Here is a 27,063-nt window from a genome sequence, read left to right on the forward strand (position 1 = left end):
GGTAATGTCAGACTATCTTAACCTACCTTCCTGTTGTTTTTTTCTTAGAATGAACCAATAATAGCTTCTCTAGAAATTTATTGCAGTGACAAAGGTGTGTAAGTTAGTTAGTTATCATTTTTCCTCTCTAGCCTGGGGGGAAGAGAAATGATAAATAGGCAACTGCTTCTAGCATGCACCTTCAGCAGGGTTTTATCAAATTTATTTATCAAAGTAAATGCTCCATCTTAGAACAAGGGAAACATTTATTTTAAAAATATTTAACTGTCTAATACATTACACTTTAACAATATTTATAGTAAAGGATTCTTACAAGAAAGAATAAACAGCTTTATGGTACAATTAGTATAAGAAATATCCACATGGGGACTGTTTTGCAGTGTAAAAACACACCATACATCTGAAATGGTCATTTGCATATAAAAGCTACCACTGATGCCAGTGAGTTGCACAGTGATTTAAAAAAAATTTCAAACAACAGAATCCAAAATATACAAGTATTGCAAGCTATACACAGCTAACCAAATCAACACAGAACACTGTAGCAGGTTATTCCACTTTGTCTGAAGTTACACATGGTAGGATGAGTTGCATTCTGATACAGCTTTTATGAAATTTGTACATAAAAGCTTCTCAGTCCAACAAGTTTCACAGACTGTAGAACTCCACCAATAAATGCACTTCGATATTTGGATGTTGAAGCCAGGTGCATCATTTACAAGGGCCATGGCAAATCACTGAAGTCTACAGGGCCACCAAGACCTGCATCTGCTTCAAGAAGGCTCATTATTACTGCCATTGCTGCTTCGTCATTGCTAGGGCTGCTTGATCCTTGATCATTGTCAATCATATCAATGCCTATATGGGAGTTCTCCCCTGTAAGCATAAAAACAGTAAGCCGTCAGAAGTTCCATTTTATTTTGTTCACTTGACTTGCTATGGGCATTTGCCATACAACTTTAAGTAGAATATCTGAACAGGCTGAATTATTTTGGGAATATTAGTCTGTTTGATATCCAGGTTGTCACAGTTTCAGGGCTACCACTGATACCTGGGTGTCAGAGTACAAAGGTTAGGTCATGCCTCAGCAATGACCAGTATGCCTAATAAGGACTACTTTGTGCTGTACTTCAAAAATAAGTCTAGATCAACATCTAGGAGTCAGCCTAGCCTTTCTTCTTGTCTTCAGCTGTTTAAAAGCATTCACAAAAAGCAGGTGAGGAGTTCAGCTAATTCACACTGATTCAGCCAGAGAAGAGAGGCTTCCAAATACTATCTAAGAAAAAATTACACTATGAAGTAAGCTAGCAAAACAGACTGCCAGGCTACTCTTGTAGCCACCCCTTTAGGCAAACAGAGTGGTAGGTTATGGGCTTTATGCCTCAGCTATAGACTGCAGATGGTGAAAGCAAGTTATTGCCAAAAACAATTATCTTGTGACAGTTGTCTATATTGTGTTTAGTCGGTATTGAGGCATGTCAGTGTATGACTTCACTTACCGAGAATAGAGGAGTTGTCAGAATACGGATAACCAGAGTTATCTTGGATTTGCCCAGACAGTAACCCAGCTGAAGAAATGTCTGGAGTGCCACCATTCAAGATCTTGAAAGGAAAAATAGAAGCCATAAACCAGCACGAAATGCTGCATTAAGTCTTACATTGTCCTGTATTGGGATTTTTAATATAGGGAAGACAGACTTGCCGGAAAAAAACCCCACAAAACAAAAACTCCCAACACCTAAAGGCTAGCTAATCAGACTAGTTGTACTAGGAACTACTTCCTCTGTATTATGCCCATCAAGCAGATGTCAGATGGATAGCATATCACTACCAGAAAGGAAGAGACCAAGTCAGTACTACATGCTAAACTTCTGAAAGTAACTTCTAAAAAAACTACTAGAAAAAGTCCTCAGGGGATTTCTGTAAGTATTCCATCTGCAAGTGATAGTCATTACAGCTAACTACAGCATGCTTTTGAGTTTACAAATACAGTACATGTAAAGTACTGTCAACTAAGAGCCTTCATTTTAGGAGTATAATCCTCCCAGGTAGAGAGACTGCATGAGCTAAGCATTGCTCCTGGATCATAAGTCTAACCATTTGTTGGTGCAGAGCAGCACAGTGGTACTATATACACCAGAGCTCACCAGAAACAAAGAACCTTCTCTGGGATTCTTAAATAGCAAGGGAATAGCTGAACTTGAAGCACAGTTTTGAACTGCTCAGGTGTGTGTACACTGGAAGGTAAGTACTTGCGAGCTCCCTTCTGAAGGCAGCATCAGCTGGAGCTTGTGGTGCTTCTAGCAAGCACAGCCTTGTGCTTGGAGAACTAAGGAGAAATATCAAGGGGGTACCCTATTAGAAATACACAACTCTCCATGTGCATTTTCCTTTATTCTGTTACAGTAGCCCTTACTATATTTCAGTGTTGAATTACTGTAGGGCGGAAGGAGCAAGAATATCTATTCCTAGAATTACAACTCAGTTTGTTCCAACTTCAAGTTTTATTTCAAGAACAAAGTAAGCCAGGAAGAGACAGAAATATTTACTGTCAGCTATATGCTCCAGTACAAGCAATTCTTATGTATAGTCATCATAATTTCCGGGGAGAAAAAGTTAAGTAAGTCTGAGGCAGCGTCTGAATGCACAGAATAAGGAATTGGGTAAGTGCTGTTCTTGCCTTGAATATAACTACCATAAGCAGCAATTTACTAGATGACTTAAATGCAGCCAGTACAAGTGTTCAGGTGGTGAAGTGTTGGTAATGGTACATGAGTGCTACTCAAGCAATCTTAGAACAAGACATGGTACATGGTATTGATTTAAAAATAAACTGTCAGTGCACAGTAAAGCATCTAATTGTCATATTTTGTGCTACAGCAGTACAGTAAAACTGTTGTGATTCATTTGAGCAGTCAGTGCTCAGACAATAGCACTTCCAGAGTCCACCAGTATGTGGTGTTAAAGAGTTTTTGGAGGATCAAGAGCTATAAGAAGGGCTGTTTCTTGCAGCTCTGTTAAAAAAGTGAAAATCTAAAGAGCCGGTGGATTTCAAAAGCTGGCAGTGTTCAAGAACTACTGGTCTCTGCACTTTAGGGACTACTGTAAACATATTTCAGACACCAGAATACTTTGACTTGCTGTCAGACTTTTTCAGCCAAGCAGCTAAGAGACGTTCAACACCACATGTAATTTTATAAGCATGACCTCATGTTGCTTGCCACTACTGCTACAAGACCATTTGTAAAGCTTGTTCCTACCTTCTTGCCTCCTGGAGAGGATGTGTCAGGTGGTGGTGTGCTCGTAATGTTCAGTGGACTTGAACCGCAGCTAGAAGGTGATGATCCTCTTATCCTAAAATACGGATAAAACAGGGAATGAATTTACCAGCAACTTTGAGACTCAGGTGCCAGAGACTTGAAGTTTCAAATGCTGACTTTACTATCAGGTGGTGTAAGGTGTTAAAAGCATGAACTACCTTTTTCTAATTGCTGCGCTTTTTCAGTGTTACTCAAATCAGCAGTAGCAACATTTTTATTTGCAGCTAGATACATAGTTGTGTGTGAATTGTCCAGCTTGCTCAGTCTGCAAGCTTTACCTCCTCCCCTGCTTTATTTGTTCCTCTACAGCCTTCACAGAGTCAGAAGGAAAAGGTCCTGGGTACTGAGGAAACCCTCATTTTTTGTATTTTACTTCAATTTAATCCAGCTAAGAATTTGAGCTGCCTCCATCACAGTAACCTAGACTCCTTAAGTGAGCTACTGCTACAGAAGTACACGGGACACTTGATATTGTTAATATTATTTTTAAACTGTCCAAAGCAGCATTTTTCACTTCAATTTTCTATAGCTTAATCAAATATAATTTTTTTATTAATGAATAATGTATTAACTGTAGAACCAACAAATCTCTAGACTAAAGGGAGGAGGGGTAGTTACAGAGAAAAGCAATGGAAATGGGAATCTTATCCTTGGCAGAGTTCCCCTGGGAAAGCTGAACAGAAGGCAGCTTTAGAAAATAGTAACAGCTGCTGAAAAAGGACTGGAACTAACCCAGGGTCTTGGAATGAAATGAAAACATGGGTGGTAAGCTATACTACTACACTCACTGAGGCTAATTAGGTGTTTTACAGCTACTAAAAGGGATGGTTAAGTTTCAAAGTACTGGTTCAGCCTTGGTGTGGCTTTTTTCTTCCCGCTCCCCGCCTTTCCCCCCCCCCCCCACTTCCTATTCTTATAGATAGGAAAGAAGCCTTATGTGATAGGTCTGCTGTTCCCTTCAACAATGATGAAAGTAGTCTCTGACCTACAGCAGAAGCAAAACTATGGGAAACGGACTGAATGTTTTCCTGTATTGCAGCTCAGTATAGTTAAATTACTGCCACTAAACATCTGCTGGATTAGATCACTTTCATAGGGAAGGAAACAATTCCCAAGAGGAAATTCATGAAGAATGGGGATTGTTAGCCAGTAGAAATTAAGTGATACCTGTGTGAGCAGCTACTTTCAGTGGGTAAGAGAGATGAGATGGCTGTTCTGCGGAACAGCTATGTATTACTACAGTCCCTTACTGAAGGGTGCATCAAGACTTCTTGTTTAAACCAGAGACCCACATCTTGACTTTTAGACAGACTGCCCCTGGGAAGGCAGAGCTAGCTTCATCATTGTGTCCTTGCTCAAAGAGCTGTGGGAGAATTGCACAACCTGAACGTACATATCTTACAACTCTAAAAGCATCTGAGCGATCACATGAAAACAAACATTGCTTTTTCGGCACGTAGTCAATAGCTTTGGCATTTGGAGTTTGTGCCACTTACACCCTTAAGTCATCAGAAAAAGAATCGTCTGGAAAGGAAGTTGTTTCTAGTTAGCTGTTCTTTTTAGCTACTGTTTCTGGTAAACAGGTAATTATCACCATTATAAAAAAGTTCCAATATTCGTCCTTTACAGTAGAAAGCTGGAAGGCTGTAACTTTTTCATTCTTTCACCATGGGCTTTGACTGCCTTAGGTATTCTGAATACGTATCTGTAGCTGTCTACTTATAAAATACAACCGTATCATTCTGTATTCAGCTTGAAGAAAGTCTTCCTTAATTTCCTCTTAAAGAATAATATTGTTTTTCCTCTAACTTCATACCATTTTCTCTCACCTGTGAATCTCCATGATTTCTTCAGCTATCATCCTCCCTATTTTACCTGCCCCAGCTCTTGTTCCACCTGGAATTCCAGGCACAGTAGGATGGGTCCTTTTTGGGCCACCTGAAATGAGTAGATACCTTAAGGTCAGATAAAAGCTTGCAAACCTTCTCCAAAAAGCATTTGTATTTAGGCGTGTTTTGACAAGCTGTAGGACCTTCTGAACTGTATTTATTTACAATTCCACCAACTGGTGAGTACCTTCAAATGTATGGCCAGCTCTGACTTGCACTGAGCTATGCTATGTCTCTTACTCATCCCTCTGCGCCAGCAGGTACAAAATGTATCCTGACTCTTATCAGAACCTGGCTGTTTCAAGCATCTGGTAGTACCCCTTGTCCAGAGTTGGTAAAGAATAGCTTGTCAGACACGCTTCATTCTGTGCCCGAATAGGCTCATCTCCAAACACATTTGTCCTTTGCTTTGTGTGAAGAACTTGCCAGCACATATTCCATTCAATACGGGATAAGCCCAAGTTACCTGATGAACATAAATAAACCCCCTGTAGGTAACTGCAAGTATCTAAGAATGGAGGAAAAAGATAGGTCTGAACAGCTGGAAGCTCGCTCTTACTTTAATGTGATTTAATGCTTGCAGAACACTTAAGAGGTAGTCAGGAAGGAACCCGATATACTCCAAGGCATAGCAAAGAAAAGTTCATGTACTGAAAGGGCAAGAAAGCCCTTAGCATTGCTTATGCATAATGGATAACTGCCGCCTTTTAGAAACTGAAACAATAGCAACCCTCAGTTTCTACGGCTCAGGCCCATCAGGAGGTGAGAAGGTTCACCTAAAAGGTCATCAAATCCTTAGTAGAGCCAGAACCCCTTGAAATTAAACTTCACTAAATTAACTTTCTTTTCTGGGGACAAGAACTGTCAGTATGATGATATTATATGTCTGTTTTCTTTTCAAAAGGTTGTGTTGTGGTAAGAATAAGCTTATCCTATTATAGAACAGTTTGTTCTATATTTTTTTCCATTCTCTTCTTCTGGCCAGACACCACGTTACTGCCGTTACTCTACATTCAATTACTAACCATCATGCCTACCTGGCAGCTTCTCTTCCTACCACTGTCAGCCGTCCCATGCTTTGCTACCCTTCCTCCTCCATAGTTTCACTTACTGAACCACATTTTTCAGAACAGAGATAACTGAGAAGCCCAGCTTTGCTGAAGTCTTGCACTGTTCTCCTTAGTGTACTGTCTACAACTTATGAAGTAATTCCAGACACGTACAATATCCTTGCTCTACAGCTGTAGAAGCATAGCTGCTAAAAGTAGTATCTAGTAAATAGGGTCTCTAAAAGCAATGGTTCCCAGCTCTTTGGAAATCATCTCAGTATTATCACCATCTTTCTTTCCCTGTCTCTCATCCACGGGCTGTCACTGCATCCTTCTATTCTGTCTCACTCCCACCCTGCTCCAGTAACACTTCATTATTAAATCAAGCTCTGCTCCACATTATGCTGCATGCCACCCATTACAAAAGATGGTTCAGTGATCTGCAGCATTCATAACAAGCCCGTGATGATTACCAGAGGACAGTCTTCGTGTCTTGACAAAAAGTCAGTCAAATCAAGGGCAGGTGAGGGGCAATAAGCCAAATGGCCAAACTATATTTATGATCCATTCACCCCCTGAGTAGTCATCTGCACTGACCACAGAACATGAATTCACTCTGGGACGATGTACAAATAGCGCCATGCATGAAGGCAAACATTGCTCCTCTATGTCACTCCTCTAACACTGTTTATACTTGTTTCTTTTAACTGGCTCATCCACTTCTCTTTGACCAGCTTACGTCCAAAGTTGGTACTTAAGGTCAACAGGGCAAGAACTGCATTAGTACTTTTTCGCCCTAAAACTTATTTTTCTTTAGGATATTAACAAATTCTTAATGCAAGAGTGCAGCAAATTTGTGCATGCAAGATTAGCTGCTAACAACGCATGACTGCCTGCGATTTCCTCACAATACAGTAGTTACCTTCTCCAGCCTGAAGCACACTGTCCATGCTGTGTGGAGAAGCCGCAAGCTGTGGAAAGGCTGCGTCTCCACTATCAAGTACGTTGGTGCTGTGGATTTCAAGAATTAGAAGAATCAGTGATAGAAAACCCTGTGAAACAGTCACTCTGCCATGTGTCAGAATGGCATGCTTCAGGGTTTAAGTAGTTTGTCAGTCACTATCACCTCTGTGAAAGAAGCGCTGTGACTGACACCAAGGCTAGATTAACGACAGAAATAAAACACCATGTTACAACTCCAAGTGTGCAATGCAGAAGCCAAACAGCTTCTCTCATAACAGAATTCCTCTACAGCACTTATTCTACTGCAAAGTCACTGCACCTGTACAGAACTCTCAAGGAAAAAGAAAAGGAAGGGGGAAGTTCCTACATAAGCAGAGAAATGCATTTCCCCTGAGTCCCTACGAAGATGGGAACCCCTGGTTTTCCCAAAGAAAAAAAATATTTATCTTTCTGCAGGTTTAAATAAACAGTTATTAAACTACTGTGATTATTAAACCAATTCCCCTCTCCCCAGGTATGCAGTTCTGGGTGCTATCTGGAGAAGACACTTCTTGTGATATAGAAGATGTTCACATATTTAGGTCAAATCTCATCTGAAAACAGGGCAAAGCAATCAGCATTTACATGCATCTGCTAAGAGAAAAATACTTACGAAACAACTGTATTTGTTGAGACAATGTATTCTACTTCTTTGGTCCAAGGGTTCATGAAACTGAACCAGCGACTCCGCAATGTAATAAAAGAGCCATCTTTTATTTTAAACTTGTAGCAGTTAGTTGTAATTTTTTCTCTTGTCTGCAAAACTAAAGACAGACAGAAAGCAAGTAACCTTGTGTCAAACAGGCACCATGACTACATAAGCAGAGCCCTTATCAGGGAAATCTCAGTTAATTCCTCCCTTCACCCCTGCTATTTCTGCAGCCATCCCCCCTCACCCAACCTGAGCCTCAAATATTCACTAAAAATCCATGGCAGTCTAAGATGACCATATTGTCTGGCACACACAACACAATGTTCTGAACTAAAGCACTTGCAAACAGAGAGGTATCCAAATCTTTTAAAGTTTGTTTGCTTTTCTTAATACACAATTGTTCCCAATATTTTGTAAAAACTTCTTTACTGAATTATTGATAATTTTACCTTGTCTATGACATTCTGCAAGATGTCCTATATCATCTTGATGAAAATACTCATAACATGAAGTACCTAGAAGTTCCTGGGGTAAGTATGCCAGAATGGCTGTTGCCCTTGGGGAAGGGAAGTAGAGGAAAAAAATATAAGAAAAAAATTAATTTCAAGTTGAAGTATTAGTGACAGATTACTAACACTCACACTGAAGTTGGGTAAGGCTCAAGTAATGTGGAAAGGTATTTTCAGCTTAGAAGGCAAAAAAATTCATTAAGAATACTCTTTTTAATTCTCAGGTACTTTAAAAAGTACATAACACCAATAGCCCTCAGGTATTATATTTAACTTATCACCACTGGACGGGGTGTAAAACTTTCTAAATAACTTTGGAGGTGTATTGCAATTTTGAGAATTTAAACCCGAATAAAGCTGCCTTGTAGCAGCCACAAGATAATACAAAGCTCTCTGCATAAAATGTCATTGAAAAATAGACATCAAAGGTTAGAAGAACTACTGTGTTCCTATGTGTAGCCGCAGTGCTGCTGCTGCACAGAGGCCAAATTGTAGCATAACAAGTGTTTCAGGAGCATTTTCTCCCCTCAAGTCACAAGCCTTAAGAGTGGGACAAAAAACCACCCCACCAAGCCCTGCACCCACACCCATAAAAAAGAAAGGTTAACAAACAGAATTTCCTGAATAAGCACTAAGAGACCTACTATGTGTCTCTATTTTAAATCGGACAGGAGCAAGAAGTAAATAAACCAACTTTTTATTTCATCAGAACCAGCCACAAAGTCAACTCATTTTCTTCCTCATCAGAAAACTTTGGAATGAAATACACTTGCAATCTGCAACATGGGAAAGACATGGATTCTTGATCTGGCTCTCAAGTAGTGTTCAAGGAGGTGTTGGCAAGGATGGAGGACATCTCAAGAAACTAGGAAACAAAGGCTTTTTGCATCAATTTGGTAACCCAAGCTTTAAACTAAGTTCAAGAGGAAAAGGCAAAGCAACACTGCAGGTAAGCACAACGAGCTACACAACAGCCTAACACAAGGTGAAAGGGTCATTCTTGACCTGGAAGAATCTATAGTGAGCCAGTATGCTAAGCACCCTAGAGATCTGGTATGTTAAAACAAGATGACAAGAATTATTTCTTGAGTTGCTAATGATTTAGAAGCTGTAACAACTTTATTAGGTTAACTCATCTAACACAGAATACCAAGATGAAAAATAACAGATGGGGGCGTGGGAGAATTGCTGTCACCTTGCACATTAGGGATGTGCACGCTTGCCTCCAGCCCTCAGAAGACAGCATAAGATAGACTTTTGAGGGTATCGGGGAGGGACAGTACATTACTGCTACCATGGTGCACAGAACACAGCCACGACCCGAGAACTCATTCTAAGACTTCCTGGTGAAGGAAGAAACAGTTGAGAAAGGAACAAAGCGGAAGAAGCCATCCAGGAAGACCCTGAAATGCGCACCATTTTATTTAGAAGATAGAGAACACTGTCAGAATCAAATCTGCAGGAGCCCTAGAGAAACTGCTTAAGAACATCAGGATAGAAAGTAGCATGGCTAAATGACTCCAGGTCAAGAGTCTGAGATCCTGACTAGAAGAACAGAGAGCAAACAAAACTAGTGAACTACAGTGAACTTTGATTTTGTACATTTCTTAGAAGAAAGTTTTCTGAAGGAAAAATGATAGTTCCTTGAAGAAATCAGTATAAGATTCATAATTCCAAACTATTCCAATGCAAATTAAATAGCAAGGGTAATAAGGAACAAACCTAGCTAGATCCATCACCTTTTCTACAATCTCAAAAAAGCCCAAATGAAGTATTATAAAATACAGGAATTAGTACATACTAATAACTATGAATAAGAACAGCAGGAAAAGCATTGAAGCACAAAAAATGAAGTGCCACTGACAAAAACCATAGTATTCAAATGCAGGGCATTTTTGTATTTTACACGCACACACACTAAAAGCATTCAGCACCAACCATCTGGCTTACACCTGAAGCCCTCATTGACAGGGAACTCTAAGACCTCAGCCTTGGAGAAGGAAACATTACAAGTATTCATGAGAGAACTTTTCAAACTGGCTTTTGTCTGGTGAACCTTATTCCAGAACACTTAACCTGCTGACAGCCCCAAGACTGCTTTGATGAGTTATCTTGAGAGCCTGTGGAGAATCACAAAGCAGCAAAACATAGAGTCTATCTTTAAAAAGGAAGAGCCAGGAACCAAGTCAACTTTATTCCAGTATCTTTCCAAGAACTGACGTAACCAAGTCTTAACAGCACTGCTATGGTGGAAAACCTGACATAGGTGGGTAAAAACCAGTATGTGCATCCGCAAGCAACTTGTCCAGCCTTTTAAACTTATTTTCATAGCAGGATAAACAGGCTTTTTGGAAAGAAGATGCACCAAATTACAGCAGATGTCAAAAGACTTCATTGATTCAAGATCTGACCGTAGTCTATTAGGCTAGGAAGGAAATTGTTCTTGCCCTTCTTGAATTTCATCCTTTATTTCTCTTTAGCTTGCTTCTCCAACTTAACAAGGCAACTTTGAATTCTGAAGCTGTATATGACGTCATCTGCATATATACTAAACTTAATCTTACTCTCAAATTCACCACCCAGAGTCATTAAAAGTAGTGAGAAAGTAAGAGGTGGGACGGTTCTCATCTGTTCAGTGCAGCCTGCCATTTTGACAGTGAACTGTTACGTAGTTCTCTGACTGTGGTAGCCCAGCTAGTTAGTACCTCATCTGTAGCAATTCTTCTCCAGAGACCAGGCAACCCATAAGGACAAAAAGTTAGGGTCATAGAGAGTTTAAGAAGTGTTTCTTTCCCATATTCCCTTGGGCAAACGGCTAAGGAACCATGCAAGTCTATATGAAAAAAACAACAACCCAATGTAGAAATAAACTAATAGTTTTCAACTTTTACAGGTGCCTAAATATTCTCTGGTGGAAGCACAGATCATAGGATGCCAAGTTTAAGCCTACAGATGAGGCTTACTTCTCAAAAATTCCCTTTCAAAGAGCTCTTTGAAGTAGTATACACATTCCAAGGTCTGTAAAAAACAGCTGGAAAACAACTAAATAAGAGCATATGTGTTTAAAATCAATGGGTCAACATTTTGTGAGTCCTACTATTTTAGAAACACTTCAAAATTATCAATCAGGGGAATACATCTGATCTTTTGAAAATAAAACTCGTTCATAAACCACCATACTTTGGCATGACAGAATGGCACACTTTCTGAGCAACAAGGCGGCTATGAATGCTCTCATAGCTTCCAGAGTGACCACGAGCTCTAAGCACTGCTGCAGAAGAGCTGGTGTTTCAAAAAGCTTTCTATCAAATGAAAACCAAAAAACAACCTAACAAAAAAAACCCCACCAAACTGCAACACCCGCACCAAACCCCCCAAAACCGAAAAACCCAACCACCTCAACCAGATAGGTAACACTAAAAAAAGAGATTCTCCTTACTGCACACTTCCTGTCAAGACTATTAGCTCTATTACCTCTCTAAGTCCACTCAAAATCAGTGGACACACCAGACACACCCCTGAAACAAATTCCAGCAGGCAGATTCTGGCAAAGTTGGAGCTTCACATTGCAAGTAACTGAGCCTAAGCCACAGGCAACCTGAAGCAGCCTCATCTAGGCAGTCTCAACCCAGCTTGACAAGGAAGGGAAACAAACAAGCCCTCTCCAACCAACCCGACGTAACCTCTCCATTAACATCCTTGGACCATCCTTTTTCTGTTGATGATGCCAGTTATTTTGAAGGAAGACGCAGGTCACGTGTCTCGGCTATTTAACAAAATTCAAACAACTTCTTTTGAAAGAGGTAAGAATTAGCCTTTTAGATAATAAATAAAATTGATATTTGAAAGAAGATATCTCATTGGTACAAGTTCTCAAACCTTTTCCATGAAGCAAAGCTTATGAAAAGCTTCTTTCTTATAAATACAAAAGATCACCAACAGAAGTATTAATATAGCAGAATGTGTCCAAGTATATAGTTAAATAAACATATATGCTATCAAAGCCTAATGCAGCCCGTGCAATAACTTAACTGCGTAGTGTTTGCAAAAGTTTTCAACCAATGAAGAGGTAGTAATTATAAAGTCCAGTTTAAAAGCAAGACAGCATATTCTTCTGAGGACTACATATATATATATTCCCTTAACAAACGGGCAGAAATGATCCCTGGATTATTCTGTCTAGTAAACCATATTTTTTTTTTTTGGGGGGGGGGCATGCTTGTTTTTTGTTTCTTTTAATTTAATCAGTAATACTGACTAAATACACAGTAATGGCTTTGAGCTGGGTCTCAAAAACCAAAATAACTTGCAGTCAGGATTTAGTAAAAAGCTGAAAAGAACAATAATTTCTTTTTTCAACAGTATTTACACTGCTTTAAGTAAAGCTGTCAGTAAAGCAGTGCTGGACAGGGACTTATTGTGGAAGTTATTACAAGCAGTCTTACCTCTGATCTACAAAAACAAATTTCCCATCTATTGCATGTCGAGAAACATATTCTGTAGGTTTCACTCTGATCTCACCGTTGACTGGCTGTGGTACTACATGAGGATGCAGCCGTCCAATTGCAACAAGACAGCTTAAATTACAACCCTCGTTATCTGGTTCATTATCTTCATCTAGTCCCATTTTTGTTGGTGGCCAGCTTTTTAAATATCCTGTACTATGAATAGTGCAAAAGCTTTTGCGGTCTGCTGTAAAAAGAAAAGAAAAAAAGCAAAACAAAAACCAAGAAAGCAGTTAGGTCATGGATATTGCTTTGGAGAACTTAATCTCAGTTCTGCTAATCATGCATCTCCTCTCTTATCCAGGAAATTTGGAATACAGTTCACTAAGGGATTTTTCAGCACTCCTGCTTCAATGCAGCTAATCCGAGATAGTTCAGTAAACAATTTATCTTTGCAAAACCATTGTTCACACTGAAACACCACATAGTTCAGACCAAGGTCACTTTTTAAGTAGAAATCGCATCACATTTTATTATTTCAGCAGAGGATGCAAATAATCTGAAGGATTGTTTGAAGAAATTACTGTATTAATAAATAAATAAGATGACTTTTTCAACTTAACATCAGACTCCTACAAAAAACTGGAACAATTTGTTTGGCAGAATAGACACTGTTTGGGGTGTACAGGGGATAGCTGTACAGAGGGGTGAGGACAAAGATTCACAATGACAAGTAATACAGTGGGGGATCTGAAAGGAGAACTCCTATTCCTCAGCACTGAGCAGGCCTTAAAACTGCAAGGAAGATGACTTTCATAGAGAGGCAGAGTAAAAGGCTTATGCCTAACTGCACAGACTGGTTTCCTCAGGGATGAGCACTAAAGCACGATCCAAGATTGAAGCTGTGTCTGAACCTAGCAGGGAGTACAGCTGTCACATCCAGAGACAAAACACTGAAGTTGCCTTTTGTTCTCCACCTGACACTTTCCACTAACTAATACCAAATATATTAACCAAAGTACTCAAAGAAGAGACTTTCAAATTTGGACTAAATATATATTCCAACATGTCTAGGATAATACCCTGCAGAGGAAAAAAACATTACCAACTTTGATGTTATGACCAAATACTTCTGGTGTAGAAATGCTATGTTTCCAGTACCCAGAATGTACCAGAGGAACTCAGGACAAACTAATTATTTAAGTTGGTTATCCATCCAAATATCACTTGTCAAATATGGGACAGAGAATAGAATGGGTAAGAGCTCCCCTTTGTTGGGCACATTGGCTAGAAAGTCAAGACTGAATGTGATATGATCAACGTCTGAAAAAGATGCAATAACCACACCAGAACTGTCAGCACAAACTGCCTGCAAAAATTTCAATAAAGCCAAATTCTCTTCTCTGCTAACAGAGCGTGTAAGAGCTACTGGGGGCGGGGTGGGGGGGCACGTGCGTGGGGAGGAGTATGAAGAAGTAGCAGACCTAGACATAGTTCAATATCTTAATAAGAAACATTGACAGTGTTCAATAATTGTAAAAAATTTAACTACTACAAATGAGAAACTGTATTTAAAAAAGCCTGATAGCCATTACATGTGATAATAAAATGCATAATTGTTACCTTTCTTCTTTGAACAGGTTGAAGGAAAATCCTTGTCTTCTACTTTCACTGAAGGTCTATTGCACTTCATCCTACAAAAGAAGGACCGTCTTGCTCCAGAACATAGTCGTGATGGCCCAGGTGTTATATCAGTTTTAACTGGGAGTCCAGCTGTAGCAAACAGAGGAAGTGAGGAAGCCACCTTTGTCAGGTAAAAAGTTAACCATACAAACGATTACATCATACAACCCAACTGTATGATGTTTCAACTTTGCTGGGATTTGCACAGAAGTCCTTTTACATCCTTCTTCAGAAGCAGCAGTCCTATTTTGGAGCTTTTCATGTAAGTGAATATGTGCAAGACTCAACTGACCATATCAACATTAGAACTTCTGATGACACTTCCCAGCGTGAAAACATCGACACAAGCTTGAGAACACAGGGTTCTAAATGCAAAGATTAGCAAAAGATTGTAAAAATCCACACAAGTTTTTTCAATAAATGTTGTGATTTCTTTGAACGCCAATCAACCGATTAAAAATAGAGGGGTATTATTTACCCATAACCAAAGCAGTACTTCATACATATAGTCACTCAATAGGCCCATGACCCTTCAGACTGGAAGACTTTCCTATCACAACACCCTCCCAGAGAGCACATACGCACGCATAGAGCAGAAGAGGCCCAGTGACATTCCAGGTCCACCTCAACTGTTCCTAAACATCAGATTTTTCCACTGTTCTGATAGAAGGGGGGAAAAAAGGCAGCAGTGACCTACACAGGGATTGCAAATCCCCAAGATCTCCAGTTATGTGTAGGAAGTCTCTAGCCTCAAAGAAATAAGTGCATATGAACATGCCATTACAGTAAGTCCTGACCTTTACCATATTCTTGCCAGAGATTCTTAGATTCTTTTCTGTGGCAAGTAACTGGAGAAATACAGTACCAAAACACATCAACTCTGGGAGCCAACAGCAGAGTGCTGGTACAAACAGAGCTCCAGGAAGATGCCTGGCATGCATGAGGAGCACAGGTATCAGCAATGCCAGCAATGCAGCTGGAGCTCCAGGGGACAATGCTCCAAGAGCTGATGGAGGATTTAAATCACATACCAACTTTTCCACAGCTATCCACTTCAACCATTTCTGCATGGGATATGTATAAACAAACAGCTATAAACATGTACAAAAACTGCTACGGCCCTGTAGGCTTTTAACTTAAGGATGAAAACAATGATGCCAATGTTTTAGTGTAAAGGGTGCCTCCCTTAAAATTAGAATTGAGTGAGGTCACCTCAAGGAGGTCAGACTGTGCTGCACCACATGCACTCTAAACTGCTGTTCAGTGGTGAGAGTACAAGCTGTGTCTGAGTCACTCATGCCAACACAAAAATACATACATACATACATACTAGCACTCTTAAGAATATGAGTCCTTGAAATTCTACCAATCAGTCTATCATAGCAGATGGGAAGACTGTAATTCTTAGCATTTATTTTTGCCCTAACTTTGTCAGAGGCATACAAAAAAGGAGTTAGCGCTGGATATACATGCTTGACAACCAGAAAAAAAAAACAAGAGCCAGAAAAACTTCAGTTGATCCAGCTGGAGCCTCTAGGCTTACGGCCCTGGAATGATCTCTCTCAGCTTCAGTTTCTGGTGAAAGGTGGCTTCTTTGAGATGAGATCCTAGAGATTTCTGCTTCTGACAAGCATGAGACTTAATGATCTGGAAATCTGCAGTTGTAAGATACCAGCTTCTACTCAAGCAGTGCAGACTCCTGTTATGAGAGTGAATTAAACACCCACTCACCTCAAAAGCAGCACAGATACAGAACTACTTTAAAACACGAGAGTGGCATAGAGCTAAGAGACATAGTAGGAAATTATTCCAAGGACCAAGTTAAAAACCTTGTAAGAGAAAGGTTAGGTCATTGATGGAAGTGGCAGTAATAAATAAGGAATAAATAAATAAATAAATTCCTGTATCTTGACTGACAGCTAAGTATAACAAAAATAATACTAAGTGTATTCTGACCACTGACAATGACAGATTACACCATATACTTCAATGGGAAAAATTAAACATTTGATGCCTGGAAAAGATAGGATACCTCACAGGTGAAGCCAGTTAAACTAATGCATCTATACTGCAGTGCATGCCAAACTCACTAGCTTCTACATTCAGGTATCTGTTTTGGGTTTTTTTTTTCCTTCCCCCGCACCCCTCCACTCTAAACTAAAACTTCCTTGGCATGACACACAACCCAAACAGCACGCCACGCACACACTTTTGATATTAGGCAAATATTCAGGCTACATGACACTTTTGAAAAAGGTGGTAATACTTACTTTTTGCATCTATAAGCCTTTCTCGTGGCGCAGTGTCAGAAGAAGAGAGCTGCTCCTTCACTTTGGCAATGTCTTTAGGATGAAGGTAATCAAATAAACTTTGACCAATCAAATCATTCTGTAGAGATTGAATATTCAGTCAAAAATTAAGATAATTGTTCGGTTTATTTTTCCAATTTTAGTATCCATTATAAACAATCCTTTTATGTATAGATCTAACCAAGGAGCAGCAAACAGCTGAAATCCAGGATTTAATGGAAGGTATGTTTTCTCTGTATATTTTGAAGTTATGAGGACACTACATAGTAATTTATTTCATTATTTTCAGGAAGAGTTTTGCAGAAATAGCATGCTCAATCGACCACCAACAAACATTCTGGTTTACCTTCAGTCTCACTTCATTCGTTACAGATTTGAAGGAAAAAATCATAATTGCAAATGTTCTCTTTCAGTATTTACATGATGAGTGGGTATTTTGTATATATATGTAACTAAAGGCTGGCTGAGGAAAACTTTTGAAGCTAATACAGTTTTTAAATTTGGTAAGGAGGACAGATGACAGGAAGAATGAAGAATATGTTAAGCCTCACGTTAAGCACATACTGAAAACCTGGCTTTGGTATAATTGCTTCCCAGTTTCCATTAGTAAGTATGCTAGCAAAACCAGAACCGACAGAAAGAACACAAAGTTGAAAAAATTCACATGAAGCTATTGGAAGAACCTTAGATTGATTTTTCAATATTTCCTTACACTCCCAATTAGATAACACTTTTACAAGCCTGAGGGTAAATCCCTGATCAGAATACATCAATCAGTGAAGTAAAGTTAGTTCCTTTTCACCTCCTTAGTTTGAATGGAGACCAGAAACAATCTTCTCTAATGACATGGCAGAGAAAAGCTCTTTCTTTGCAACAAATGTCAGCTTTCAAGACAGACTAATCACATAAATAACCCTCCATATAAACACATAATCATAAAAAAGCTTTCAAATAATTTAAGGCCTAACATTACTTAAAATGGAAAAGAATACCTGACTGTAGTTGAGGATCTTGAAGACAGATTCTGAAACAAATAGTATCTTCCCTCTGTCACAGCCCACAACAAAAAGAAATCCATCTGCTGCCTAATTGGAGTGGGGGGGAGTAAATTACTCGGTTATACATCCTCATTGCATCATTATAACATGTAAAACCACTCTGTATACAGTTGAATTTCTACACTAGGAGAGCTGTCTTAACATTTAGAGATAACTGAGTCAACAGGCAAGATAAGAAATTACAATAAAGGGGTTTTTTTGCATCTGCAAACACTGTTGGCATCATTCTGGGCATCATGCCGAGAATTTAAATATCACTTGTATGGGAAGAAAGAATCTATGTCTTGTCCAATAATATTATGATTATGTTTAATAATGCCTTCAAATTAAAATATTATTTTAACTGTATTTATTCCATAGTTCCTCTTTTAGAAACCAAACATAACCTGGATAGTTATTTATGTGCCTATAGGCAAGTAATTCCCATTTCAATAGTACTCTTTTTCAGTCACATACAAGCATGCAAGATTAGGCCCTAATTTCACAGCTTTAGAGTCACAATGCTACAGAAATTAAATTCTGCATATGCTGCATCTGGACACTGCAGTGCTTCACAAATTACACAAGCTACTAGACGAGCTTAACTATTGACAAGTGATATATACTCTCCACACTATAAAAGTAGTATACAGCAAGCAGCCAAACACACTAAGTCATGTTACATCAGTGACCTCAAAAAAAGGTGTTCGTTATATCACTGTATGCTGAAAATCATGTCAAGGTAGCCCATGGTAGAAAGTCTGCAAGAAAACAATTTATGTAATTTTGGTTCATTCCATGAAATAACTGAAGATTCTGATGGTAACCATCAAAATATCAGAGTTTCCTCAGATCTCCCTCTTAAATCTTTGTGCTTAAATTAAGAAATGCTAGTCATCGTTAAAACCCATTGACTTTACGCAGTAGTCTTGCAGGTTTCTACATTATCCTCCATAATCAGAACATACTTAAGCTGCAATATAAGGCAGAAAAATACTGGTGTTTTGCTTTGGGAGAGTTATACTCACAGCCATTAATACCTCTTAATTAAAAGCTGAAACATACCCTGAGAATAAGATGTTTTAATTCATCATCTGATAGAAAAGCAGGCTTATAGTTTGCTTCTGTATATGGGTTTGTAGCACCTAAAGAAAACAAACAAACAATCCCCATATCACAAACTTAACCATACACACTTAAATGAACAATTTTCCTTTGGCTCCTTCTTATACTGTTATTCATTGCAGGTGTTCTTTAAAATGAAAGTTGCTTTTTGGTTTACTATCAACATGAGCTCTGTTGGTATTAACTCAAAAAAGGATGAAGCTTTTTTGCTAAAACACAAATACTGCATTACACAGTAATGCAAATTATATGCCTTCTGAGATATAAAAGTGTTTCTCAACATATTTTTTTCACCCAAATGTTGTGCTTGATTTATAGTCTGTTCTCAGAATTAGAAATGAAAAACAAGACATTAAAGCATAAAAACCTTCAAATTACTTCTTATCTTTATAACTTAGTAAAACATGACAAGGTCATGTAAACAGATGATCAGTTAGGAACTTACAAATCAGTTCTCTCACTCCATGCCAAAGAAAAAAACACCACCACCAAAAGCCCAAAATTAGCAACAAATGAGGCAGCTATCTGTTAGAGAGTAATTCTTGTCATTCTATTCCCCTCATAAAGGCAAAAAAAAAGAGTCAAATTAGTACTCACTGAAGTGCTATGAAGCACTAACCTAACAAGTGATAGGGGCAGAAAAAGTTAAATGTTTCAAAAATACTAGGATAAAGATGATTGGAAGACACCAGGTCTCCTAGAAACTAGAACAGTGACTCTTTCTTTAAATTAGCTGCATCACTATCTTTTCTCAGGGGTATATTTCTTGAAGGCTTAAGCTTTCCCCATTATCACTGATTGTACCCAAGCACAGATTCACTCTTATATGAAGCTTTAGGACATACAGAAATTTGCAGTAACCTCAACTCTTCCAAACCCACGTGTTTCCCTTTAGGTGCTGGTAACAGAAACTGGTTAAAAAGACTAAAATTGTATTTTCAAAGTACTCTCCATTCTTCCACACAGAGCTAAAGGTATGAACACAAAACCTCAGAAGTTCTGTAGGAATATTGCTCACACCTAAAATCTAACCTCTCTATCCAAAAAGTTTTGCACATTGCCTGCTTAAGAGCACTGCTCAGTACTACACACGTTTCAGCTGCGCGCTGCCACTTAAGCCCTTTGTTCCCTCCCCCCACCTGCCTCAGCTGCCTTGTTTTTGTTGAATCTCCTGACAGTGATCAATCAGGTCAGAGGATGGAAAACTCTTCTTTTCTCACCCAAGAATTTCCCAGTCGGATCAGGATATCGGACCATGAACCAGTAAGCTATAAATGAACACACAGCATCAAATGCTAAGAAAAGGGGAGAAATCCTCCCAAAATGTATGAACCTACTCATTTTTGGCAAAAGGGCAAGAAAGAGAGAGAAAATGTATGGCTTTGGGGACCCCCGTTTTGCCATCCTCCTCCAATCCTGTCCTGTCCACCCCCCCTCCACCCCCAATCAACTTACCACGTAATGTTTTCATATGCTGGACAGCCATTCTCAATACAGTGAGTTTATCTAGCTTTCGAGACATAGCGTTGCACGTTGGTACCAAAGATGCCAGTTCATCTATAAAACTGTTCATTTTATCTCTACGCCTTTTTTCAATTTGACTATGAGCCTCCCTAAACAAGTAAGGTGGTGAGGAAAAACAGAAAAGCATGAGAAAATAAATCATATTAAAAAAAAATCCCCAAATCCAGTATATCAAAACCACAAAAATAATCTCCTGATAATTGTTACCCTCTTATCCTCATGAAAAGCACATCCACATACAGAATTCTTCAGGTATTGTATGTTCATTATTTGGGTGAGTAACAGTTATAAGCAACAGGCAAGGCTGCGGCACATGGCTTTAATTTACCAGAAAACACATATAATGTTGGCCATACAGTACACCAAATCCTCAGTTCTGAAACAATCCACTGAACAGTACAAAATTATCTAGAGATTTCTACTGCTGTATAACACTTTGTTCTTACCAGGTACACTGAAACATACCCAGAATCATAAAGGTCACAGATAAGCAAATTCCAGTGTATATAAATATTGAATAAAGCATTCAATTCAGAATTTGTAATCAGTATACTATATGAATGTACTACATATTTAAAACTACCTTTTGCTTTGTCAATATAAAAGTCTTCTACTCATCCTACCACTTTCCATTTGAAGTATTTGGGATACGTCTGAACTAAACTCTTCCTAACCAGGAAAAATGATAAACACTAAGTTATTTTTTGTCTTATATTTTCCCATATTAAAGAGTCACTGTTAAAACTTTTACAACCCACTATTGAATTTGAAAGAAGATTAAGAATGTAACATTATCAGTAACATATACAGACTTTAATTTCAATGTCAGTATTAACAGAAGTGACTCAAACCAAATTACCTACCAAGTTAGCATTTTCACAAAACTACATGCAGTTTATACATGAAAAATGTTAACAGTGCAAAGATATGGAAAAATAAGAGAAGGTCAGAGCTAGAAAAAAAGACTTTTAGTATAAGAAACACATGCAAATATTTCATATATGGCAAAAGGCAAGAGACCAATTGTTTTCAATATATTTGTTCAGAGTATTACCTTGCATTTTTTATTCTGCCTTGTTGGTCTGTATACTCCAATCTGTTAAGAAATGGTATCACAAAGTTAGTGTTGAAAACAATTCTTGTAATGCATCTTACCTACTGACCCTCATTAAAATAACTTTTTTAAAAATTTGAATATTTATTTAACCTTTCTTCAGAAAATATCATTATTTATAATACTGTGGCTCAAACTGTTGGGTTTTTTTGTTTCTCTGTTTTAATTTGTTCAACAATCTTAAGCCTTTGTCCTAGCAATGAAACAATTTGGGACACCTGACCACAGTGACACTGAAAACAGGTATCTACACACAGGATCCTATGTCATTACTGTGGCACTAACATTTTAGTGACTGTATCAATAGTACCTTCCATGTTGGTCATCTTTATCTGTATCCATACCTTCCCTGCAGAAACAGAATAATGCAATATATCACAAATTAAGCAGGATTAGCAAAACTATTATCAAACTATCATAAAATTAGAATAAAGTATTCCTGTCATCTTTAAATCCTAAATACAAAAATAAGAATATAAAAGCAAGAACCTGGAAGGACTAAAGAAGCTATGTGGTTTTTATAATATTAAAACATTTTCTTAAATTAGTTATGTCTCCTTCAGAGCTAACAAAATGGCACAGTTTGATGTGTTTGACAGTAAAACATGCTGCAGTTCAAAGATATCATCTGTTATAAAAATGTTTTTCAGTTAACTAGAGGGGGGGAGGAAAAAGGACATATCAAAGCAGATTTTTTCATGGCCTTCATCAGAAATAGGGCTACTAAACTGCATTTGCTATAGTTAAAAGTTTGACCAGAAGCAGTTATCAAAGTGCTTAGCATAAAATCCACAAATTGCCCTGAACTACTTTGTGCAGATGCCTGTGTGTTCTACACTTTAGTGTGCCCTATGGTAGTTGATTTTGGAGTAGGAGATGGTAGTATTCTAAACCAACAAACCATTGGAAATGGCCAAATGCATGGACAGAATGAGAGACTGTATGAAACTAACCAGGCACACTGTAAATTAGTACAACTTTCAGTGTAGATACATGGCTTACTTTGGTCTCGACATGAAAAAAATGTAAGGAAGGAGGCATGAAGAATAAAAAGGATCCTCCTTATTACATTTTAATATTGTAACCATATGTACAGAAATAAGTAGGAGAGGAAAATGTAAGTTTTCATAGCCGTATCTGGTGAAAAACGTTGAATACCTAAGACTACAGTGCTGTTAGACAAAAGAATTAGGAAGAGAATGCTTTCATATATGCAAATCTGTACAACCATGCTTAAATGGACACTCTAAAGCCTGGCTTATTCTGGTTTCATTTTTACCTGCAAATTTTCAGTAAAGGGGAGGGAAAGCCATGGAAAAACACCAAACATCTTTTTTCAGGTGAAACTAATTATTAAAATATTTATACTTACTCAAAAGGAAAGCCATCAAGTCTGAAAAGAAAGAAAAATAAAGTACACCATATATAGGAAATAAGGATAGCATCTTACACTTTCTCTTGAAATTCTCAAGCTAATTTATATTCTATTTGAAATGAAATGCACAATGAAAACAAGACAATAGCAGTGAACATACTCTAAGAAGACAAGCTTGTTCAAATTAATCTACTTTCTGAAAGAATAATTCTGCTTTTTAAGAAGAGATAGCATAGTTCATTACACTTAATGTGAAAAACTAGTAAAACAACTAACCTAAATTATGTTATGCAAATCACTGAGATATTGTTTCATCTTCAGAAATGAAAGATCTGTGCTTTATGCGTGTTGCCCTTGTGGTTAGATACATGGGATTTCAGAGGACTCTAAGGCCAGAGAAAAAAAATAATTAAAAAAATGTATCCCAAGTTTCTCAGTTTTTGATTCTGCTTAGCAGGACAGATGAACATTTTCTTTTAGTCAGTACAAAGTCCCAATTCTGAACTTTATACAGACTTTATCATAAGGAAATTAAACAGAATTTCTACATGCAAGCTAACTGCTGGCATCACTTCAAGACCGTAAAGTGATCTGAAATACCACTGAGTTTTAACATATTAAGAGGCTATGTTTTGTAAGGCCCTTGGGAAAAGACTTCTCATATTAGCCATTAACATACCAGTTATTCCTGTTCAACATTGGAGATTAGCCTTTTTAAAAATAAACATGGTAGTCTTCATATATTATTCATTGCACTTTTAAATCAATTATCTTTGTGATTATTTTTTTAAAAAGTTTTAAATAATGCCAAAGGTTTTCTTCATCTCTCAATTTGCACATTTGAGCTACTGTCTTACTCAATGGCTCAAAGCACTTCTGATGCTCACAAAGAAATAGCGTGCAGGTCAAGAACAGGACTTAAACAGAAATGAGGCATCACTTTTCCACTTGTGATGCCACATTTAGCTACAGGATGCCTGTTGTGACAAAACTCATTTTAGCCTTAGAAAAAAACAGAAAGCAAAATCTAAAAGAGGTACAAGGTAAGTTACAAATGCTTCAGGATAGTTTGTTTTCGTATCACATGTGATCTTAAATGAAAACATTACTCCCAAGAAAAGAAATTAAGTGTTTATAGACCTATGCATGAAGGCTTGGATTCCAGATTTGGCTAAAACAGACCATAGTGGAGAACAGACAACCTTTGCTAAAGTGACAGCAATAGGTCGGACAGGAATTTTCTTGGAGGAGTGGCAGGAGAAAGAATTGAAAAGAAGCTGGCGTGGAGAACTAAAAGTGCAGCTGATCAATATGCTTGCTTGTACTTGAGAGGTGAATGAAGAACCACGCTAAAACAGTCAGGTTCTTCCTTCCTTATTCCCTGACTTCACTGGTAAATGAAGCATAAAACTGGACACTCAGACAATTTATGCAAAAAAATACATTGTTAACAGGCAGCAAAAGCTGAACAGTAGCATTTCTGAACAACAATTACTGATACATACATATAGAAAGAGGGATCAAGGAAGTCTACCTTAAGTTCTATTTTAAAATAGGAATATTTACTAGCCACCATTTCCTTTGCAACACAACATGAACTGTGGTATGATGACAGCTGTTGTAAACTTATTTTACTTAGGATTCAAGGAAACAGTGTTTTCACATATTTAATAAAATGCACACACAACCTAAAGGGCAGAATTATAACTTACAAGAGCAAGCTGTCTTTTGGAAAAGAGGACTTGAGCAATGCTTCCTACCCAGAAGAATAAAGATGGAGTAATCCTTTCTAGAGAAGAGGAAGTTGGTAAGATTGAGGATGTTCACTGAATTTTGTGGTAGTCAATTCAACTAGAGGGAGTCATGTACTTTTCAGGAAGACTAAATGCGTATTAGAGAAGGTACTTATGCCGTATGTTTGTAGTCCTTAAACAGTACTTGACGTTTTGCACATAAGTTCTCCTAAAAAGAAGTCCTATGCACAGGGAAACTTAATTGTCATGCTTAGCACAGATTAAAAATTCTACCCCTCCCTCTAAAAAGAACTGCCAACAGTCCAAAGGCCCACAATGATAAAATTTGTGCTAAGTTACGTAAAAATGGACTACGTAGCTGTATTAATAACAGATGGGACCCATTCACGAGTTACCCTGCAGCTAGACTTTGCAAAGTTACAATACATAGGAGGTTTGCACAGTGACTGAGAGTAAGTAGGTTTGTCTAGGTGTACCTAGTGCAGAAGTTACATGTTTGGAAATTGATAAACTTTACCACAACCTTCACTATTCTAAAGCAGAGTTGGTGTGATTTCTTTCTATTTCTTTCTATATTCTTTTCTATCTATTTCTTTCTATATTTCTATATATGCCCCAAGACAAAAGCTATGGCTTGGACAGCGCTTCTGAGCACTGTTATTAGCAAGCTTCCCTTAAAGAGAAGCAGCTTTCTTGAAACAAAACCTCATTCTGCCACTGATTCAGAAGAAACCGGTTTTATTTTGTCAGGAATAATAGCCTACAGTCAAGGACCAACACAAGATTAAATCAGCTGATTACATGAAAGGCAGATCTACTGCCACAAACCAGACACTACTCAGATTCATACTCAACGGGGAGACCAAAATAGCTTCGTCAGCCAAAGATTAGCAGCACACTGACAGGAAGTGACTAAAAAGGCAAAAAATAGGTGAAGAAAAGGAACTATTCCCAGTTTTGCTTCTGCTTTTTAATGAATTTATTACCCTCCCTCCCGCTGGTCATTCTATTTCCTATGTAAATGGTCAATACAATCAACCTTCACACTGTACATTAATTTCCCTCCCCATCAGCCGCAGGTTTCTTTTCTCAGCCTTACCCCATTTGACAGCCCTCAATTCTAGCTGCACTGAGATGAAGACTTTATTTTTATTATTAAACAATGAACTTTCCTTTTAGGGCATAGTAGCCTTTTTCTTTATTAAAAACTTTACAACAGGTTGTCAAGAAAAGGTTATTTAAAAACTGCTATAAATATTTTGATCATCTTCCCCATTGTATTGTTGTGTTACGACCTCTTTTTAGCAGTGTTAAATTAAGAGAAATCCAACTTACTGATAATCGGTAGAGCTTCCCTTTCTTTTCCTATTACAATCCATTCCTGAAGTGCTAAGGGAACTGGAGATCAAGTCAGCAGGGTCTGGTGACATAAAGTCACTGATTGTAGAAGATATGTCCATCCTTTGGTCTGCCATTGGATTGTCTAACATTGAAAAAACAAAACAAAACCAAAAAATCTTCTGCATTAACAGAAGCAGAAACTTACATATTTTTAACCAAAAAAACCCAAATCTCAAACTTAGTATTATTAAAAACTGCAAAAATCACAATTCTATTATTTCCTTTTGCCATAAAACAGATAATAGGCAATTTCTCCTTTTCCAGCTACTGGTGTATTGAATATTGCATACAAACCATGACCATTCTCAAAATGCATTACTTAACACAATTGTTTTTGTAGAATTGTCAGAGTGATCTTCAACTAAACCAGGCTTACTCTTATGTTAACTGGCCAGCCAACTGCTTCTACCTAACATAAATAAAGGGTAAGTTCTGTCTGTCTTTTGCTGACTGGGAACACTAGTTTTAGTGTGTCTCTCCATTTGAAAATCATATTATCAAAGTTCATAAGCTTTGAGAGTTCTAATTCCACTGAGTTTCATGGAATGGAATTCAGAAGATTTCCATAGAAAAATCAGGCTAAACAAACACCGCCACCACAGCAGACCCCACAAAGAAAAAACCTAATAACCCAATGATAGTTTAAGAAGACTAGTTAAAGGTACAAACACACACATTTTAACCCTCTAGACTGCAAATAATTATACTGTTGGAAGAAATCCTGTGAAAAGCTTATTTATTATTAAATGGCATTAACTGGGAAAGAGAACAGTTTTTACCTGAAAGCCTGTCTTGGAAGCCTAGATCAACCTGGGGAAAGATGATGATGGTCAGTCTGAAGGAGTTGATTACCTTAAAACTCTTCCATGCCTCAT

General features: G+C 38.0%; 1 protein-coding gene across 2 annotated transcripts; it reads right to left on the minus strand.

The window, feature by feature from the left end:
• Positions 1–287: 287 nt before the first annotated feature.
• Positions 288–27,063, minus strand: BMAL1 (basic helix-loop-helix ARNT like 1). 2 transcript variants are annotated; one of them, XM_059826008.1, is made up of 19 exons: positions 26,968–27,001; positions 26,123–26,270; positions 23,031–23,051; positions 21,969–22,007; positions 21,599–21,640; positions 20,476–20,633; positions 18,961–19,040; positions 17,851–17,943; positions 16,820–16,937; positions 14,490–14,639; positions 12,867–13,113; positions 8,362–8,468; positions 7,874–8,024; positions 7,167–7,269; position 6,613; positions 5,150–5,258; positions 3,261–3,354; positions 1,500–1,602; positions 288–876 (listed from the first exon to the last, which is right to left on the minus strand). In XM_059826008.1, the coding sequence occupies exons 2-19, from the start codon at positions 26,260–26,262 to the stop codon at positions 716–718; spliced, it is 1,917 nt and encodes a 638-aa protein (XP_059681991.1). In that variant the 5' UTR covers positions 26,263–26,270; positions 26,968–27,001; the 3' UTR covers positions 288–715. The 2 variants fall into 2 exon arrangements, with proteins under 2 accessions (XP_059681991.1, XP_009817682.1); XM_009819380.2 differs by lacking the exon at position 6,613 and having other exon boundaries at positions 7,181–7,269; positions 26,968–27,063.

Source organism: Gavia stellata, chromosome 17 (genome assembly GCF_030936135.1).
Source record: "Gavia stellata isolate bGavSte3 chromosome 17, bGavSte3.hap2, whole genome shotgun sequence".
NCBI lineage: Eukaryota > Metazoa > Chordata > Aves > Gaviiformes > Gaviidae > Gavia > Gavia stellata.

Bases quoted from the DNA above. Each gene is read 5' to 3' on its own strand.
- BMAL1 (XM_059826008.1), bottom strand. From the start codon at position 26,262: ATGGCAGACCAAAGGATGGACATATCTTCTACAATCAGTGACTTTATG. The intron at 3,355-5,149 runs GTGAGAGAAAAT...TCCGTATTTTAG, and splicing joins GAAATCATGGAGATTCACAG to GATAAGAGGATCATCACCTT. The intron at 877-1,499 runs GTAAGTGAAGTC...TTATGCTTACAG, and splicing joins TGACAACTCCTCTATTCTCG to GGGAGAACTCCCATATAGGC.